This window comes from Ruditapes philippinarum, unplaced genomic scaffold (genome assembly GCF_026571515.1).
Source record: "Ruditapes philippinarum isolate M1 unplaced genomic scaffold, ASM2657151v2 ctg1131_1_1_1_1, whole genome shotgun sequence".
Lineage (NCBI taxonomy): Eukaryota > Metazoa > Mollusca > Bivalvia > Venerida > Veneridae > Ruditapes > Ruditapes philippinarum.
The window spans coordinates 7,909-30,180 of NW_026862073.1; the positions used below are offsets into that span (position 1 = coordinate 7,909).

At 32.3% G+C, this 22,272-nt stretch overlaps 1 protein-coding gene across 1 annotated transcript; it reads left to right on the top strand.

Moving 5' to 3' along the window:
- Positions 1 to 931: 931 nt before the first annotated feature.
- Positions 932 to 21,394, top strand: LOC132717853 (TPR repeat-containing protein DDB_G0287407-like; the record flags this gene model as incomplete). Its single annotated transcript, XM_060701427.1, is given in 20 exon segments — positions 932 to 1,041; positions 2,131 to 2,264; positions 3,166 to 3,296; positions 3,906 to 3,998; positions 5,030 to 5,185; positions 7,651 to 7,787; positions 8,236 to 8,347; positions 9,029 to 9,136; positions 9,574 to 9,747; positions 10,658 to 10,845; positions 11,477 to 11,646; positions 12,470 to 12,641; positions 13,887 to 13,989; positions 14,717 to 14,845; positions 15,582 to 15,700; positions 16,240 to 16,372; positions 16,715 to 16,831; positions 17,220 to 17,363; positions 19,282 to 19,362; positions 20,085 to 21,394. Coding segments are annotated over 20 exon segments (3,309 nt in total), but the record flags the coding sequence as incomplete, so codon positions are not given.
- Positions 21,395 to 22,272: the final 878 nt, after the last annotated feature.

The window sequence follows — 22,272 nt, forward strand, 5'->3', positions numbered from 1 at the left end:
ATAACTCTTCCCTCTATAATTTTTGAGTTATTGCCCTTTGTTCTTTTTCATACTATTTTGTCAGGAGCATATCTCAAAAAGTATTTGAGGTATCAACTTGAAATTTCATAGGTGGATGGATCTTATTGAGGAGGAGTCCAGTGCACAAGAATGATAACTCTATCCTGCATAATTTTTGAGTTATTGCCCTTTGTTATTTTTCAAAATTAATTTTTGTCCAGAGAATAACTCAAAAAGCCTTTGAGATATCAACATGAAACTTCATAGGTCCATAGATCTCACTCAGGAGGTGTGCAGTGCACAAGACTGATAACTCTACCTTTCATTTTTTAGTTATTGCCCTTTGTTAGTTTTCATACTTAATTTTTCACCTGAGTGGAGCATAACTCAAAAGTGTATGAGATGTGAACATGAAATGAGGATAGATCTTATTGAGGAGGAATGCTGTGCGCAAGAATGATAACTCTTCCCTATATAATTTTTGAGTTATTGCCCTTTGTTCTTTTTCATACTATTTTGTTGGGAGCTTATCTCAAAAAGAATTTGAGGTATCAACTTGAAACTTCATAGGTGGATAGATTTTACTGAGGAGGGTGCAGCACACAAGAATGATAACCTACCCTACATTATTTTTCAGTTATTGCCCTTTGTTATTTTCAGCCATCAGTATTCACATAGGTTTCAAATCTATTATCACTTCAGCCATCAGTTTTCATTACCAAAAGACCTCTTAAAATTGAATTATTCTGCTCTACTACATATACCGGTACATTCTTCCAATGAGCAAACACATTCGGGGGGGAATGGCCATGTTGACATGGATCTTGTTCTTCTTTGTCTATAGTGACAAAATTACAAGGAGTGTTTGAATGAATATTAAGATATTTTAAGAGACCATTCGATGATTCGTATATGTGTGTTGATGTTTCAGGGTTCCTTACATCCAGAGAGACGAGATCCAACAAGTCAAGAAAAAATACAGACAAGCATTGAAAACTGCTATTATAACAATGTCATGCCAATTTTCCTCAATTTTACAAGGTTTGTAATTATACTGATTTCTTATGTGGTATCTGTAATGTACATAATTATATTATTCAATCACATTTTGACAACTTCATGTACAAAGATTGGTCATATTATAATGCTAGGGTGGGGCGTCAGTGGCCGAGTGGTTAAGGTCGTTGACTTCAAACCAGTTGCCTCTCACTGCTGTAGGTTCGAGCCAAACTAGCTTTTTCAGATTCTTCATGAGAGATAGCTGTCCAGCAAGCTTACGGAATAACACTGCTACTACTCAGGAGCCCGTTTGTACCTGAAATAATGTACAGAGGGGCATCTGAGGTCTTCCTCCACCAGTAAAGCTGAAAAGTTGCCATATGACCTATACTATATTCGTGCAAAGTTAAACCCCATACACTCACTGCTTGTTCTCCTGGCAACATTCAATCTTTGCTTAGTAAAGGGAAAGCCAAGGGACTCTCCCCCTTAATTTCAGGGATAAGGGAACACTTGAACAGAGCCATCAAGGATGAAGGATGTAGCACTGAACAGTAATGTCATAAAAAGGAAGCAAAATGTAAACAAAATAGTATTTTGACTTCCATACAAAATACCTTGATGTTACAGTGAAAATATAGGCTTGGTACCATGTTTCTATTCACCTATTATATCTGTATTGCAGTAAATATGTAGGCTGGGTACCATGTTGCTATTCACCTATTATATCTGTATTACAGTAAATGTGTAGGCTGGGTACCATGTTTCTATTCACCTATTATATCTGTATTGCAGTAAATATGTAGGCTGGGTACCATGTTTCTATTCACCTACATGTATTATATCTGTATTACAGTAAATGTGTAGGCTAGGTACCATGTTTCTATTCACCTTTTATATTTGTGTTACAGTGAAGGAGTAGGCTGGGTACCATGTTTCTATTCATCTATTATATTTGTGTTACAGTGAAGGAGTAGGCTGGGTACCATGTTTCTATTCATCTATTATATTTGTGTTACAGTGAAGGAGTAGGCTGGGTACCATGTTTCTATTCACCTATTATATCTGTGTTACAGTGAAGGAGTAGGCTGGGTACCATGTTTCTATTCACCTATTATATCTATGTTACAGTGAAGGAGTAGGCTGGGTACCAATGTGGGGAGATTGTCCAGATGAACATATAGAAGATTATATAGACACATATGGCTTGTTGATGGAGGATTTAGAAGTGATGTATGGAGCTTACAGAGAAGATAATCATAATTGTAAGATTGATACATAAGTTTATATGTATTTTACTTTTCATCCATTTCAGCGGATTTGTAGCAGGATATTTTGATTTATCTATACATTTAAAATAGTATTTACCTGCTCACAGTAGAAATTTGTATTATGTTTAATGTATAAAGTGGGTTCTGCTGGGTGGCATATGTCCGGGGGGGGGGGGGGGGGGCAAATTGCTATATCCTATTTTACTAGTGTACAGTTGTTTAGTTAAGTGTCAAGTCTGACAAGAAATGTGATACCAGGCAATAAATTGATGATATGGCTATTTTCAAATGACATTTTGGTGTGGTGTAGCTGTTGTTAACATGAATGTTATGTATCATTCATGGATTTATATTGAATATAAAATGAACTGTGTTCCATGCAGAAACTGTCTTCAGTAAAATTCTTTATCCATGGTTAAGGGTGTTAGGTATTCCATATTCCAGGCTTAAACTACCTTTAGCAAAGTCATTCATCTGTGGCATATTGTATTAGATATACCACGTTTATTCCCCTCTGTTTGACTAAAAATAAATTACACGTTCATTCCATGTTTATAGAGTATTATAAAGTCATTCATCTGTGGCATATTGTATTAGATATACCACGTTTATTCCCCTCTGTTTGACTAAAAATAAATTACACGTTCATTCCATGTTTATAGAGTATTATAAAGTCATTCATCTGTGGCATATTGTTTTAGATATACCACGTTTATTCCCCTCTGTTTGACTAAAAATAAATTACACGTTCGACCCATGCTTGTAAGAGGATTTTAAAGTTATTGTGGCAATATTGTGTTAGATATACCGTGTTTATTCTGACTGAAAGTATATCAAATTCCATGTTTGACCCATGTTAATATAGAATTAAAGATTGTTATTTTAAATTTGTCAGCATTGTTTCTGATACGACATGATTCTGTACTGGAGAAAGTACCTGAAGAAGAGCAGGAGTACTTCATTAAACGAACATCAGCATCAGATAAACTTCAAGCATGTGGAGACAAGATTGCTCAAAAATTTCCGGTAAGATCATGTTAACTTATCACAACACATATATTGGCAGCATGGTTGACAGGTTAATGCATCAGACTAGTAATCTACTGATCACTAGCTGCATAGGTTCATACCCTGTCAGGGGCAAGTTGTTGTTTCCTTGATCAAGAAACTTTATACTCATTGCTCAGTACTGGTTGGTTCCAGAAACGGATTTGACAGTTTGCTATAAGCCTATTGCCTCGTACACAAATCAATCAGAAATAAATTGTGTATAAAACCAACACATATATCATTTTAGGGAAAATTGCCATATGACTATACAGTACTATCAATGTGATCTTCATTATATAAACAGGGCAAAAATTTTCTTGACTCACTTATCAATGTTTTTAATTTTTTTTGTGTTGAAATAATACTGTTGATATTGATTGAAGCATGTACATGTACTTCCACATTAAGTCAATGTACTTAGATTAATATTAACCAGACTTGGCATTATATGTAAGGTTCAGTTCTCACTGTTTCAATGGAAAGTTCAAATTTATAAGGCTATTATCATCAGTAAACACATATACCTCATATAATTATGCCATATTAATTTATTATTCAAACCTTTTCTTGATTTTCTGATTTCAGCCGGCAAGAATAATAAAGTATCACTGTGATTATAAAGGTTTAGACTCAAAGAAACATACAAAACTGGTGTTTGAAGATACATTACATCGTTCTGTATGTTAAACTTATTTATAACAACAACATTATTTTAGATCTTGTAACTAAATCTAGGTTAGTGTGGCATGGCTGATTGGTTAACATGTCAGACTAGTAATCTAAAGATTGCTAGCCAGCTGGGTTCAAACCTTGTCATGGGCAAGCTGCTGTTTCCTTGAGCAAGAAATGTTACACTTATTGCTTGGTACTGGTTGGTTCCAGGAACAGATTTGAGGGTGTGTCTATAAACTGGTAATTCCTTCACAATAAAGTTAGAATAAATTCTGTATAAACTATATTTAGGTTATAATCTGTATCACTGAATTATTGCAGAAAATTACATTCAATTACATTGAATTATTGCATTAAATTGTTAAAGCAGCTTGCCTCCAGATTGATGCTAATTTTCATGAAAATTTTGAAAATGTTTTTGTAAAATATTGTGAAGTGAACACAAAAAGTAATATACACATTCCAAACGGCACTTACAATCCACGTAAATTACCAAAAAAGAGGTCAAAATATACAAAAATACCTCTTACTGCGTTAGTAACGCAGTAATATTATAGTGATTGATACTGCAAAATCGGTCATGAATCGCACATAACATGTTAATAATTAATTAAATATTGAATCTTTTTACTTTTCTTAAGATCTTAATACATTTTTCTTAAGATTAAATTTCTTGAAATATTTTGGCTCATCTGGAGGCGTGCAGCTTTAACATTTGATTTAAGGGTATAATTATAGATGTTAGTGTGAAACTGTCATAGCTTTTCCTTTATGTCATGTAATTTACAACTGATTTGCACCAAAGCTCCCGTATAGTAGTTATAAAAAGCCAGGTTGGAATAACAATTTTATATCTACATTGAAATTTTTCAAGTGATTGCTAGTTTTGTTGTTTCTGAAAATGTAACAAAGCATGATTTTTTTGTTACATGTGAAGTCTTTATTTTTTCTTTAAATTGAATGCCAATATATAAATATAATACAAACAGTTTTATGTTACATGTATTTTATATTGGGCAATGAAACAATTATTTCAGATACTGGATTTTTGTAAGCAGCGAATATTATATGATTTTTGTGGAGAACAGCCACAGTCTTTCAATAATCAAGACAGTTTAGTGTGTAGACAACATGAAACTTTTATGAGATTGAAAGGTTCAACAGTGTTAGGTAGAGAGGATGTGTTACAGAAGGTTTGTACTATTGTTACTTTCTTAACTTAAGAATATTCTGTGCTGGAAAAATGAAGTGGCCAAAATGTTAGCCACAATTATGAAAAGCTCATTGTAACTAAAATTGTGGTTTTCCATTACAACATAAAATGTTTGTAAGAATTGTCGATGATGTAAGTATTTACTGATATTGAAAAATATGCTATTTCAAAGATTAAAGATCATGATATTTTATAGATAGAGGATCATATTATTTTATAATTTGAGGATTATGTTATCTTATAAATTTAGAATCATGTTATTAAATAGATTGAGGGTTACGTTATTTTATAGATTGAGGTTTAAGTTTTTTTTAGCTCGACTATTCGAAGAATATGAGAGCTATTGTAGTCGCCCCGGCGTCCGCGTCTGCGTTGGTTAAAGTTTTTTGTAAATTCAAATATCTCAATTATTGCTTGAGATATTCAGTTGAAACTTACAATACTTATTTATAGTAACAATATACATCAGATTGACAAGTTGGATAACTCTGCCTACAATATTGACAGAATTATGCCCCTTTTTAACTTAGAAATTTTGGTTAAAGTTTTTTGTAAATTCAAATATCTCAATTATTGCTTGAGATATTCAATTGAAACTTACAATACTTATTTATAGTAACAATATACATCAGATTGACAAGTTGGATAACTCTGCCTACAATATTGACAGAATTATGCCCCTTTTTAACTTAGAAATTTTGGTTAAAGTTTTTTGTAAATTCAAATATCTCAATTATTGCTTGAGATATTCAATTGAAACTTACAATACTTATTTATAGTAACAATATACATCAGATTGACAAGTTCGATAATTCTGCCTACAATATTGACAGAATTATGCCCCTTTTAAACTTAGAAATTTTGGTTAAAGTTTTTTGTAAATTCAAATATCTCAATTATTGCTTGAGATATTCAATTGAAATTTACAATACTTATTGATAGTAACAATGCTCATCATATTGACAAGTTGGTAAACTCTACCTGTAATATTTACAGAATTATGCCCCTTTATAACTTAGAAATTTGGTTAATGTTTTTTTTTGTAAAGTCAAATATCTCAATTATTGCTTGAGATATTCAATTGAAATTTACAATACTTTTTTATAGTAACAATGTACATCAGTTTGCAAAATTGCATAACTCTGACTGCAATATTTGCAGAATTATTTGCCCCTTTGAAACTCTAAGAAATTTTGGTTAAAGGTTATAGTTCTTCAAAGATATTTACTTGAAACTTTACACATGTGCTTAGTGTCATAATTGGAGAGTCATAATTGTATGTCACTGACCAAGTTCCATAACTCTGCTCGCATTTAGGCTGATTCATCTCCCCTTTTCTACTTAGTCTATTGGTTAATGTTTACATGCAAGTATTAGATATCTCAATAACTATTAAAGATATTTATTTAAAACTTCACATATGCATTTAGAATCATAATTGTAGGTCACTGACCAAGATCCATAATTCTATTTTGCATTTAGGCTGATTTTTCTCCCCTTTTTCAACTTAAAAATTCATAGTAAAATTTTGCTTGTAAGCTGTTATCTCCATAACTACTGAAGAGTTTGTACCTTTTTGGGGACATTTTTATGCATTCATAATAATAAAGCAGTGATTTACTTGATAAAACATCTTTATAACAAGCCTGTGTACCTTTTCAGTCAATTTTATGTATTCATAGGTAACTAGCATTATTATACTCAATAAATCACCCTTGTGACAACATTTTGAATAGTCGAGCCAATACTGTCCTCCGACAGTTCTTGTTATCAATTGAGGATTATGTTATAGATTGAGGATCATGTTTTTTTTATAATTTGAAGATTGTGACTGTTATCTTATAGATTGAGGATTACATTTCTTTATAATTTGAGGATTACAATATCTTACAGATTTGGGAATTGCATTATTTTATACATTGAGGATTGTGATTTTTCATAGATTATAGAATCATGTTATTTCATTCACAGATTGGAGATTATGTTATTTCATTCATAGATTGAGGATTATGTTATTTCATTCATAGATTGGAGATTATGTTATTTCATTCATAGATTGGAGATTATGTCATTTCATTCATAGATTGAAGATTATATTATTTCATTCATTGATTGAGGATTATGTTATTTCATTCATAGATTGAGGGTTATGTTATTTTATAGATTGATGATTATGTAATTTTATAGATTAATGATCATGTTATATTTAGATTGAGGATTATGTTATTTTATAGATTGAGGATTATGTAATTTTATAGATTAAGGATGATGTTATATTTAGATTGAGGATTATGTTATTTTATAGATTAAGGATTATGTTATTTTTAGATTGAGGATTATGTTATTTCTAGATTGAGGATGATAGTATTCTATAGATTAAGGATCATATTATTTTTAGATTGAGGATAATTTTATCTATAGATTGAGGATTATGTTATTTTATAGATTGAGGATTATGTGTTCAGAGATGATAAGGATGTGCCATTATTATTAGTTGGTGACCCAGGACTTGGAAAATCATCGGTGCTTTGTAAATTTGCAGACAAGTTCTCCAAAAGAATAAAAGATGGCTCATTAAAAAGGTTTGATGTTTACTTTAATGTTCATAAAGTATTTTATTCTTGTCTTGAATAACTTATTCTGGTCACCTTGTATATAAAACTCATTATTTGAAAGAAGCTGTCTGCCTGACTACGTGAAAAGGAAGAGCATCAGATTAAAAATCTATGGGTATCTAGTATGATAGTAGGGAAAGGCAAAATTCTTCTATGAAAGAAATCATTTTGGATTAATAGTGTGTTACTTGCAGGGAAAATGGTAATTGTTTGTTAGATATCGAGAAAAGTGGTTGGGATGGATTGACCGCTGAGAAATGGCAAAAAAAAAATGGGTTGAATCAGCTTAATGACAAGAAGGAAAAACAAAACAACAAAAACACATTATATCTTTAAATATCTGATTATCCTTACAGCAAGAACATTAAAATTTCAACTTTTAAATACGTATCCTTTCCTAAATTTTTGTTTTCAGGTCAGATAATAAAGCATGGCATTTATTCTTCCACTTTGTTGGTGCAGTACCTGGTTCTACAAATCTTGAACCAATGTTAAAACGTCTTCTTAGAGAAATGGATTTTATAAATGTAGGTGCAAGGAAAAAATTTAATCGAGCTCACTTTTGGTGAACTTCTCATTTAGTTTGTTTAAAGAGTCAAAGATCTTTAGAGTCTTCCTGTTTCCAGAAGTTTTGTTGGCGCAAAATGGCTGTTTTGTTGTGTCTGTATGCAAAAGTGGTTGCAACTGTTAGAATTTAGCCGTAAGTGGAAGGGTTCTCTTATAACTTGTCACTCATGACTGTTTCTGCTGAATGGTATGGAAGAACCATATTGGTTGCTGGCTTTCAAGTCTACAGGACACTAGTTTGAGACTTGAATAATGATAACAAGTAGGGGCATCAGTGGCCGAGTGGTTAAGGTCATTGACTTCAAACCACTTGCCTCTCACCACTAGGGTTTAAATCCTGACAGGGACTTTGGATTCTTTTATGTGAGGAAGCTATCCAGCTAGTTTATGGAAAGTCGGTGGTTCTACTCAGGTGCTCGTTCATGTCTGAAATAATACACATAAGGGCACCCAAGGTCTTCCTCCACCAGTAAAGCTGGAAAGTCACCATATGAGCAATACTGTGTAGGTGGGAAGTTAAAACGAAACAAAACAAAAAGAGTAATGAAAATGAGTAATACTTGGATAAAAATATGATTGTCATTTTATGATGTAAGCAAAATTTGTGTTTATGTAACTGAATGTTTCATTTTATGTACCAGGATTCAAATATGCCACGCGATGTGAACGGAGCAGCTCAGATGTGTTGTAGTATGTTGTCAAATCCAAACACTCAACCCATTATCATTGTTGTTGATGCTCTAAACCAGGTAAATATCAAGCTAAAGTCTTTAATGCTACTGTTTTTTGTTGTTTTTTTTTTCAGGTAAATTTTTAACTTTTAAAACTCTTTAATTGCTTTGACTTGTTCTAGCGCATGAAATCACATTTGTCAAATTTAACATCTATTGATTTGATGATGATTTTTGAAATAAAATTAAAAAAAACCTTGTCATGCCATTTCCACACATCTTTGTTCATCATTGGTATGTATAGATCTACATATTCAGTATTTTGCTGTTACACTTCTGTATTTTTATGAAGACTTTGGCAGCAAAATCTATATAGTAATTATGTGTAATTTTAATTTAATTTGTTTCATTGAAACAAGTTTCCTTACCTTATTCTTATCTCTAGTATAACTTTTCGATAACCAATTTTATAATCAACTTTATATATAATATATGTAAATACTTGCATGTTAAAGTTTTCTGAGGAACAAGCTGCGAAGGTGATGAGCTGGGTACCAAGAAAACTGTCTCCTCATGTACGATGTGTGTTTTCTTCAATAAATCAGTCAATGCAGCATAAAACACTGATGAAGAGGGAAACCAAACCTATAGAGCTCAATATCTCACCTCTGGATATAAATTCAAGAAAGGTTTGTTCCTATACTACGTGATCAACAAGTTTATCTATAGAAAGTGATTTTTTATAAGTTTTATTTTATTGTACTATATAACAAAAGTATTTTTGTGACATAATTTTTTATGTCTATCAGTTTACACAAATTTATTTTAGTTTGATTGTGTTGGAAGCTATAAGCTTATTGAAACACTCTCGAATTATGCCTATTAAGAATATTGTTAGTAACAAAAAGGTACAATGAGTGAGTTAATAGAAATAGGGGACAAAAAGAATTCCATAAATACATGTACTTGCTAAAGTTGTTTAAACAAATCATGGGCTCATCTTATAACAGTATAAGATTTAAAAGCATTTAGTTGGGGTTCTGTTGAGGAGTGATTTAATTTGCTGGAATGAATCTTTTGACTCTCAGTACTAGAGTCTCACTACAGACTTTGGATTCTTTCTAGTGGGGAAGCTATTAACCAGGCTTATGGAAGGTCGGTAATTCTACTGAGTTGCCTGCTTTCAAAGTGAGTTTCCTGAGGTCTTCCTCCACCAGTAAAGTAGGAAAGTGGTCATAAGGCAATCTAAATGTTGTTGTGACCTAACCCACAACTCACCAAAATAAAATCAGTCAGTAACATCTTGCTTGAACAACACAATTGTGAAACAATTTCATGAAAAATGATATGCAGATTATCATGGCATGTGATGTAAGAAATATTGTAGAGCTCAATTATGCTGCTTAAAAGGTTTGGAAGATTTACAGTATTGGGCTTGGCTGTATCTAAGTAACATCATTGCATACAAAATTTAACAAAAGAAAGGGGCAGCCTTATGACAAAACTGTATATCTGTGGGACAAGATTTGGCATGGAAGGTCATGTAAGAAGCATTTCTATTTATTATGAAGTGTCACTGATGTAGTTGTTTATCGGCAGGCTATAGTAAAAGAAATGATGACAAAGTATAACAAGAGAATGTCATCAAGTCAGGTAGAGAAACTATTAGCTCACAATTCATCAGAGAATCCGCTGTGGTTGACGGTAGCTTGTGAGGAGTTATGCCAGTACAGTCGTAGTGGTGCCGTTGATGAGAGAATTAACTGTCTACCTGATGGTATACTCAAGTAAGTATAATACCGGTTTATAACTAATTACATCTGTTACTATATCACTTATTTTCCTCACTTTATTAGGAAGAGGCCTTGTCCTCCTGATTTTTGGGAAAAATAACACTTAAATTGCTAATTTGGGAAGTGAAAAAGCTGGTGTAAGTTCAGATTTTTTTGAAAACTGCATGATTTTAAAGACAATTTCATTTGGGAAGAGGCCTTTCATAGGCCTCTGTTATATTAGGTGAGAAATCACTGTAAATAAGTTGACAGTTAACAAATTTTTTACACGTTTGAAAGTTTGACCAGAGATCTACATTTAATTGTTACAATCTTACTTTGACCCCTTACCTGCCAGAGTCAAAGGTGATTAGCCTTTGCCATTTGCATAGAGCAAGGCAAGTGAATACATTAATGCTGTCTGATCAGGCCTCTTTACTGTTGGCTGACCAAGTTCAAATTTTGATTGCATATCCCAAAAAACTGATAATGGACAGTTTCAAAAATGGAAGCTGGACAAGTGCATTTAAGAAATTTAGCAGGATCAGGTTTCATAAAATGAAAAGATATTAAAATACGACTCGGAGGGACATAATACATATTAGGAAGAACATCCCCTTTCACATTCTTGTGGTTTCATTTTCAGTTTGCTAGAAGAACTGTTAAAGAGGTTTGAGGGCGAGTGTGGAGGGACTCTTATTGTGGCAACACTTTGTTTACTGGAAGCCTCAGCAGCTGGTCTTCTCGAGTCAGAGCTTCGTCACATTCTGGCCGATGAGGACAAACTAATGCCACCAGCTCCTTTCGATGAAAAAGGTTTGTGATACTGATGTATTTATGTACTATTATCTTATAGACTTTCATTCTCCTGGGCTGAATAGTTACATTTTAATTGATGTTATGTAAAGATAATCATAGATTTATAAATTATTGCTTTTTGTATTCTATGGCTGAATGGTTATGATTCAAGGGTTTAACTCATTTGCCTTCTCTGCTGTTGACTTGAATCCTGCCAGGGAAATCTAGCCTTCAGATGTTTGTTTTTCCAAGTTTATGCTCATGGGGTCTCAAGTTACACTTGAAAGATGCATTATGATCTATATGTTAGCCTTACTAAAAACTCAGGCAATAATAATATTGTTGAACACAAAAAATAAGTAATTATTTGCTAAAAAAACATACATTTCGATGTTAAATATGTATTTTATTCCCATTCATTGGTTTAAATAATGTAAAGTATATAAAATGTAATTTTTTTTAGCAGTTAGACATTAAAGGAACTCCACTGAGGTTTAAAAGCATAAAATCATAAAATATGAATTTCTTGCATAGATCAGCTGGGACACTTAAAACGGAACAATATGCAAAAGAAAATTTAAGAATAAAATCTCAGAAAAAAATTGAAAATTTTGTATTATCACAATTTGAGTGAAAAGAATTTTTGGTCATTTTTCACAATAAGAATGATTATTTATGAAAACTAAGGAGCGAATGATTTGAAATTTTGCACACAAGTTATTGTTCTAGATCTATATCAAATGGTATACTAATCACAAAATATTATTTCTTGTCCCATCATGTCAAAAAACCTCAGTGGAGTCCCTTTAAGACATTTTATTACTGATTATATTTAATGTAGATGAGAAAGAGACATCAGAGAAAGAGACGAAGAAGGATGTTGGTTTTCTATCAGATAGTAAATGGTTGAGGGTATTCCATATACTGCAGCCGTACCTGAGACCTTACGGTGAGAGTAGTGAGGGAAGGATAGACTTTTACCATAGAACACTCAGTAAAGCTGTTAGACATAGGTAAAGCTATATGTACATTGTATTTTATCATAAGATTACAATTTAAGTTTTTAATTTTCTATGTATTTGACAGTGTTGGTTTATTGACAGAGTATCCTCATATGTTTGATCATTTCTTTGCTCGTACCAAATACTATTGATATAATGCTATTAATTACCTCCTAGTTTTGTGCTCACAGAAGGTACATGAAGTTTTAAAACTTGTCAGCCAAGTGTTAGAACAGTGATCTAGTTTTGCATCATACTTTAATATACCTGTTGCTAACCCATATTATTAAAGAATTATTTTAATGACCAGTTTCAACTGCTATTTTGTCTTTCAATATGCATTTCTTTCTAACTTGAATGTCAAAATACATTTATAAGCAAGTAGTTATATTTTCTCTTCTAGTTTAATTAAATCTTAATTTGTTCAGTCAACCATGTAAATGTATTCAGTCTAACTGTATTTTGTCTAAATAACCATACCCCATAATTAGAAATATTTCGGGTTATCCTAGCTAATTCGAGGTTCAAACATTGTACAATGTACAGTGAAACCTATTTATGAACTCATTTGTATGAATATTTTCTATTCTTTTCATGTCAGAACACAGTTCTCATATCAGAACTAAGGCCCCCATGGTTACGTGTTTAAAACGGATTCATTCCGATTTTCATTCCTAAACTTTATAATATTTTTTACCGTTTAATCGAAATGACCATATTGTCTTACAAAATATCATAATCATTGCCTATAATCATGAATTCTATCAATTCTAATTTGTTTATTCCAAAGTAAAAAATTGAAAATGGGTGTTTACAACCCTCAACACAGCATCACCGTGCAATAATTGCTCATGACATAATACATTTATGGTAAAGTTGACTTTTCTTTGATCTTTCAAAAGAGCGAAATGGGGATACAATGCAGAAAATGTGTGCTGACTCAATCGTGATGAGTTTTGAACATTATTTATTTGTACATGTATTAAAAATAGAAAGTATGTCATCATTTGGTGACTCAAATACATGGTGTAGTATAGTACATAGAAGTACCACCATTTTAACCGTATTGTTTCTTGTTCTTAACAATCGTGTAAACATTTACCAAAAATTTTAAACGTGGGAGTCCTTGTCACAACACAGGTAATAGGAAATTTCTTGGAAAGTAAATGTATGATATTTTAAAGAAAAGTAACACATTATTATATTTGAGACATTGTTTACAGGTACTTTCAGAAGAAAGATGAACAGGTAGATGAGAATATAGAAGTAGAGGAAGAACGACCTATTAGTGTATAACTGGTGGCATAAAAAACTGGCCGACTATTTTGAACATGTAGAAAATGTTGACAGATTTGTGGAGGTAATTTTAGTGTTACTGGTTGAATGGGAACTTGGAAATGTTGTACAATTATACTAGATGTACTTAGAGAATGTATTCAACTATTGGCCTGTTGTTTGGTGTTATAATTTAATGTCAAAGAAAAAGCTGCTGCTCTCTTTGCTCTTCATCAGATATTTGCCATTGGCCAATAGATTGGATCATTAAATGATTTTTGAGATATTTTTAAGAAGGTTACAACACTTGAAGTATAAATATTCATTACATGCACATAATATTGATAATTATTGTATGACTAACAAATTATTGTAAACTTACAATATCTCCTTGTCCAAGATTGGTCGAGACAGCGACATATGACAATCAATACTAAGTGACATTGACCTTGACTCTAGGTAATATTCTCTTAAACAAACTAAGTCATAAAGTGTGGTCTTGAATATTACAGTTTATTATCAGAAACCAATTGTAAATGACTTTACAGAATATAGGTTACAAGCTGACCCATCAAAATCAGCCTCGGCTGATATCAGGTTAGCCAAGTCCATAGACTGTAATATTAGTTTCATCATTGTAAAAATATTGTGTAAAAATAGCTGAGGCTGCTTTGTGTATCAATATGTATAATGCAGTGTATGAAGATATTTTCTGGTTAACTTTTTATGTTGCATTTATTACAAAAAACTTATGATTAAGTAATGGCTTATACTGCAATCTGTTTAGTCAAACATTTTGTTAAATATTTCAGGAATATCCATATCAGCTTGTGTGTTTGGAAGACAAATATGGACTGAGTAAATGTTTATGTGATTGGAGGGTATTTGATGTTCTCTACAATGAAGAGTTCAGCTCAGACCTTCTGGCATTTTGGAGAAAGGTAAATCGTTTAATCTATCTTAATAATCAATATGTCAGGTTGGTAGTATGTTCTGTATGTTTGTACATCAATATTTCACGTTGGTAGTATGTTCTGTATGTTTGTACATCAATATTTCAGGTTGGCAGTATGTTCTGTATGTTTGTATATCAATATTTCACGTTGGTAGTATGTTCTGTATGTTTGTACATCAATATTTCAGGTTGGCAGTATGTTCTGTATGTTTGTACATCGATATTTCAGGTTGGCAGTATGTTCTGTATGTTTGTACATCAATATTTCAGGTTGGCAGTAATGTTCTGTATGTTTGTACATCAATATTTCAGGTTGGCAGTATGTTCTGTATGTTTATATATCAATATTTCAGGTTGGCAGTATGTTCTGTATGTTTGTACATCAATATTTCAGGTTGGCAGTATGTTCTGTATGTTTGTACATCAATATTTCAGGTTGGCAGTATGTTCTGTATGTTTATATATCAATATTTCAGGTTGGCAGTATGTTCTGTATGTTTGTACATCAATATTTCAGGTTGGCAGTATGTTCTGTATGTTTATATATCAATATTTCAGGTTGGCAATATGTTCTGTATGTTTGTATATTAATATTTCACGTTGGCAGTAGGTTCTGTATGTTTGTACATCAATATTTCAGGTTGGCAGTATATTCTGTATATTTATATATCAATTTTTCAGGTTGGCAGTATATTCTGTATATTTATATATCAATATTTCAGGTTGGCAGTGCATCTGATATGATATCACAATATGAGGAGGCGTTGACAAGATTTGAGGAGGATGATAATGTTAATGAAGAGGCTGTCTCCATCAGATATGAGAAAGTCTGTAGAGTTGTGTAAGTAACATTTTAATTCTTACATAAATAAAATGGTGTTCTTTCATGTTTTATTAATGTGGACAAAAAGTTGATATCAGAATCCAGGGTTTTAAAAAGAGACTTTTGCTCAATTTTGATATCGTTACAATCTTGGAATATGAAGAAGGTTAAGAATGTGTTAATTTATAAACCAAATATGTTCTGATTTTAGAAAAGTGAAATGTTATGAAATAAACAAATACCTATTTGTTATCTTTCAACAGAAACATCCTGCAGTCTTAACAGTAAAAATAAATTCTAATTTTATCGTAGACAATTACTAGTACTTTATGTATGCCATTAAACAAGTTTAATAATTTTTAATAATGGTTATTCTTTAGGTATATTGTATTGTTAACTTCTTTAAAACTTAGGCTTATCACTTTGCAGGAAAGAAGATGCTTTGTCTATTATTTTCTCAGAATTTAATCCCAGCTAGGATTTCATTTACATCAGAATAAATTAATCTGTAAAGAAATGACGGCCATATTATTGTAGAGATTAGTTTTATATTGTAGCATACAAGCTGGTAAATACCATGAGGCACTGGAGTTATTGAAGACAGCTTTGAAGATAGAAGAGAAAGAACTTGGTGCTAGACCTCATAGAATGGTTGAATTGTATGCCCTCATGGCTGAAATATATGATGAGGTAATTTATAAATTTTAGCCCTCATGGCTGAAAATATGTGATAAGGTAAGATTGAAGTTGCAGTCCTCATGGCTGCAATATATGATGGTGTTGGATATAGATGGTGTGCTCTTATGGCAAAAAAAAATGTGATGAAGAAAGATATGACCTGTATGCCCTCAAAGTAGAACTGTATAGTATAATAAACTGTTTGTCTTTATGTCAGAATTATATGAGGAGGTGCTATTTATATGGTATGCCCTAATGGTGTCCCTAAATGACGTATCATATAAACAGTATAGTATGTTTTTTTTTGTCTTTCTCAAAATTCATTTAGCAATTCTCTGAATTTTTTTTTTCCAGAAACTTAAGTTGAATGATTTTGTATCACCTAGTCAGCTACCAGATTTACGAAAGACGATACATTATGGTCGTAAATCTATAACGTTACGAAAAACACTTCCAGGGACATATCATAGAGTGAGTACATAGCATATAATATCATAACTATTGATTTGAAATTTGAGTTGATGAATAAATTAAAAAATTGACTAGATTCATAACTACCGGTACCTTGTGTCGATTTGAATTTCTTTTTGAAGATCTACAACGCTTTTTTCAGTAGATATGATTGTCTTGTGACTCAATTTTATAAGTGGAATCACCAACTTAAGTAGTCACAGGAATTTATGCGTATTTTGACATGACTAGACTGGAAATATTATTCTGAGACTTGTGTAATATTTGATTAATGTCTGGAAAAAAAACAATTTCTGAACAAATTTCAGATCATTTTTTGACCCCGTTTTTTCCAGAATAATTATTCTTGTTGAAAATTACCCAGAAATAACTATTTGACTTATTTCAGTTCAAGTTGGGTATGAGTTTGATGAAGTTGGCATTTAACATGGAGAGTTGGGAAGCTTGTGGTGGGGGACCTGAACTCACTGGAACAGATGCCCTTAATGAGGGAAATAAATATATAGACAAGGCATTGAAAATATTCCAAGAGGTACATACATTTCAATTTTAACCCTTACTTGCTGGAACTTAAAAAGTGTTAAGGCTTTATTGCCAGTATAGACCTCAGTAAGCCCTGCATCTGTGCAGTCTGACTAGGCTCTATACTGTTGGCATACTTAACTTTATATTCCCAAAATTGATAAAGGGCCATTCTATAAATGCATGCTTGGGCAGAAGGTGACGTATAGGGATCACACTTGTTTTTGTTTGTTTGTTTTTTTTCTCACAAAAATAGCTATATAGCTGTTTAAACATTTGTTTAAATGATATTATATTTGGGATGACTTTATATTAGCTTTTTATTAACCAGGTTTTCCGAAGGAAAAAACTGGTTATTAGATTGAGGTATGTCGGCGGGCGGATGGGCGGACGGGCGGGCGGGCGTAAACAATTTCTTCTGTGCGCAACTCCTCCTACATTTCTCAACAGATTTTGACCAAACTTTCACAGAAGCTTTGTCATCAAGTGCCCTGGCGCATATTGTCGGGGTTTTGCGATTAGATAATATTTGACCTAATTATGGCCCTTTGTTTTTTTTCCTTATATAAAATATATAGTGAACAATTTCTTCTGTGCGCAAACTCCTCCTACATTTCTCAACGGATTTTGACCAAACTTTCTCAGAAGCTTTGTCATCAAGTGCCCTGACACATATTGCCAGGGTTTTGCAATTGGTATATATTTGACCTAATTATGGCCCTTTGTTTTTTCCTTATATAGAATATATAGTGAACAATTTCTTCTGTGCACAACTCCTCCTACATTTCTCAACGGATTTTGACCAAACTTCTTAGAAGCTTTGTTATCAAGTGCCCTGGCGCATATTGTCGGGGTTTTGCGATTAGATAATATTTGACCTAATTATGGCCCTTTGTTTTTTTTCCTTATATAAAAATATATAGTGAACAATTTCTTCTGTGCGCAACTCCTCCTACATTTCTCAACGGATTTTGACCAAACTTTCTCAGAAGCTTTGTCATCAAGTGCCCTGACACATATTGCCAGGGTTTTGCAATTGGTATATATTTGACCTAATTATGGCCCTTTGTTTTTTTTCCTTATATAGAATATATAGTGAACAATTTCTTCTGTGCACAACTCCTCCTACATTTCTCAACGGATTTTGACCAAACTTTCTTAGAAGCTTTGTTATCAAGTGCCTGGCACATATTGTCGGGGTTTTGTGATTGGATAATATTTGACTGCATTATGGCCCTTTGTATATTTTTTCCTTATACAGAATATATAGAGAACAATTTCTTCTGTGCTCAACTCCTCCTACATTTCTCAACGGATTTTGACCAAACTTTCTTAGAAGCTTTGTTATCAAGTGCCTGGCACATATTGTCGGGGGTTTGTGATTGGATAATATTTGACCGAATTATGGCCCTTTGTATATTTTTTCCTTATACAGAATATATAGTGAACAATTTGTACTGTGCGCAACTTCTCCTACATTTCTCAATGGATTTTGACCAAACTTTCACAGAAGCTTTGTCATCAAGTGCCCTGGTGCTCACTAAATTCCCATGTTTCTACCAAGACATCATTCAAGTATTTTTTTAAAATTGTGAACATACTTTTCTTGATATCGCACAAAACACCACACGCCAATATTGTTGACAAAAGAAAATGACAAGAGACGAAAAAATGCAAAAATTAAGCAAAAATAAAGTACTGTTTACCTTTCTAAAACATTTGGGAAAAAAAGGCGAATAGACAACATAAAATTTCTCAATCATTTTTGTTTGAGGAATATTAAAAAAGCCATAATTCCTCCTAAAAGTTCAATTAAAAACAAATGCCCCTTCATGACAAAGCTTCTGTGAAATATTTTGCTGAAAACCTAGTTGCATCGCATTGCGATGTTCCTTGTTTCTATTTTAAAATGAATATGTATATTACAGTTAAATGATCAAGGTCACTACGCTGAAGCATTAATGACCAAAGGTGTGCTGGCTCCAAGAGGTTGTATGGAACAATTAAAGGTTTGAAGTATTTATTTACACTTTCAATAACATTTTGTACATCTGTCTATACAGTGAAATCAGATATGGGACTTTATGACATTGTACAATTAAAAAATTTTCTTAGGAAAAGCAAGCGGTTGAACAAAGATGAAATGGTGAGTGTTTCTACTAAGATGAATAATTTTACTAAGACCTCAGCTGGGGAAAAAAAGCATAACAGGATTTTTCAATATCTTTATCTGGATTTAAATAGATATTGCTGATAAGCACACTGGCAATTAATAGAGTATTATGCAACATGTGTTGAGCATATATTTCTTAAATATGGACCAAAGCAATAATGTATGAAAAAATCTATGCTGCCTTATTGAATAAATTTGAGAGTACCTTATTGAATAAATTTGAGAGTAAACTTCAAAAAAAGTTATCAGAGTGTCTGAAATATTTCAGATGCATGTTATTTTTTATCAGCATAAGATAATTACTTAATATATAAAATGCTTGGATCTATCATGTTTGTGCATTAAATAAAATAAAAGTACAAAAGGGATGAAATTATGAACAGTAATGTTGTATGAAAGTTTTGTTGTTGCACAGCTGTATAAAACAATGCACAATGAACTTTTGTCCTTGCGTTTGAATTTTTTAGATCTTTAAAGCTTAAAATACTTACCAAAATATCTTTTCTATTTTGAAATCTTCAGATTCATTAATATGCTAGTTTATTGATTTTATTGCAGTTGTATAATCAGGCAATGGATTTGTGCATGCAAATGTATGGTGAATACCATATTCTTACCTCAAGACTGTATATCAATATTGGAATTGTTTACGAAGACAACAACAACTACAAAAAAGCTTATGAATATTTTAAAAAGTGGGCAAGAGTTAGTGAGGAAATTCTCGGGCCAGAACATCCAAAGACATTGCGAGCGAAAGGTGTTTTACGAGAGACGAGGTATAGGAGTATCGCTCGTGAAATGGGTGAATGGAATGAGGAGGATATGGATGATAATAATGACGACGACGATGATGATGAGGAAACAGAAAATCCTGATTTAGAACATTACTATGATGATCAAGTTGGTCAGAATAATAATCAACAACTTATAATGGACAATAGTTTAATTAATGAAAGCGGGACTATAGATAACAGTGTAGGACCTGTGATTGAAGTGGCGCCAGACGTAGATGGTAATAATGGCGATGTTCTTTTAAACGGGTATTTTGAACAAGATGATCAAGCTGAGGATAATGGAAGTGATCGCGAGAACTCTGACAATGAAAATTTTTACGACGATAATTTCGAGGATTATGACGAACATTACATGATGTATTCAGACACTGGTCCGGTTATTGATGAATTCAATGTTAATATTTTAAACGATGATGATGATGACGACGATGATGAGATTATTGCCATGGCATCGAGTAACCCAGCTGATGATTCTCTTAATTCTTTACCGGAGCAAGACAATAGATACGCAAATGACAGTCATGAATCCAGTGATAGTGACAACACTAATACACACCAATAATATATAATATGTTAACAAGTGTGCTTGTATGTGATATCTCTTCCTCGGTGTTTGCTGATACTTATTGCAGGTTTTTGTTTCTCTTCATTTACAAAATGCATACTCCCTTACTGTCAAATGGATTGATTTAATAGATAGTTATGCAATTGACTAATAAAGCTTTACTAAAGTGCTTGTTAAAGTTACACACTCGAATGAACGAATCGGTAAAAATCATCTTATTTCTGTTAATGTAAATCAGAAGCCGGTTGCACTTTTAGGTTCCTGTTTTTAGTACAATTTTGTCACATAAGAGTATGTTTCCAACTGTGATGTCATTTTTTGAGGAAGTACTGTGGTGGCGGCGAACACACATCTGGGTTCCTTAAAAAGAAATCTTGTTAGTTCTGATGTCTATTCACTGTATTTATAATTAAAGTAACAGCTGGGATTATAAGGTATTCAGTGAATTTGGTCGTTAGTAATTTTTGCAAAAAACACGTTCTTAAAATTAATAGGGTACTTTTTCAGCTGTTATTCTCAGAATGTCTAAATCATTTAGTTTAACACGGGTAGTCCAATGGTAAGGGTAAAACTTATATACTAGTTTACTGCTGAGTATAATTAAGTCGTACATATATAGATATATAAACAAAATAAAATGTTGTAATAGGGGAATTAAATGTATTTTTATCGATTGGTTTTTACATTATAAAATTAAACATGTTTAGACATAAAACTCTTAACAGCTAATTTCATTAACCCTTACCATGCTTAATATCTTAAATGGAATTGTCCATCCTTCAATTTGGACAAAACCATTCATCATCTTTAGGGAAACTTTCAAAACATGTACTGACTGAATAGCAAACAGTGCAGACCATGATAGAAAGGCAAGGAAGTGCTGGCTGATCTTGGTCTTCATTGCCATAGGTGGCATAGGTAGATTAAGTTACTGCCAGCAAACTCACAGTGAAAGTGTTTTAAGATTTATATGAAAAGTTTCATTAATAAAAATGTTGTTAAACAGCAAAAACATACAGTTTGTAATTGTATGTTCTTACAAGAATATCAGTGTCAGGCTACATCATTAATTTGTTTAGTATTATTAGGTACGTATATTAATATACGTACCTGGTATTATCGTTATACAATGTAGATTAAACTGTTCCGAGGACTTTAGTATACCTTATTTGCATTTTTAACTTCAAGACGTGAGTAATATGCTAATATTGAGTATTTCTGAAATGATGTGTTAATTGTTATATTCAATTAAATATACGCGACCTCTCATATTGTGTTACAATGATCAGGACTTGGAGAAGAAATTGATTGAAATTTAACTGGTCTGTAAGTGTAGATCAATGTTAAATTGTAAGAAGTGCTTTTGATTCCTCCCAGTAAGGATGTT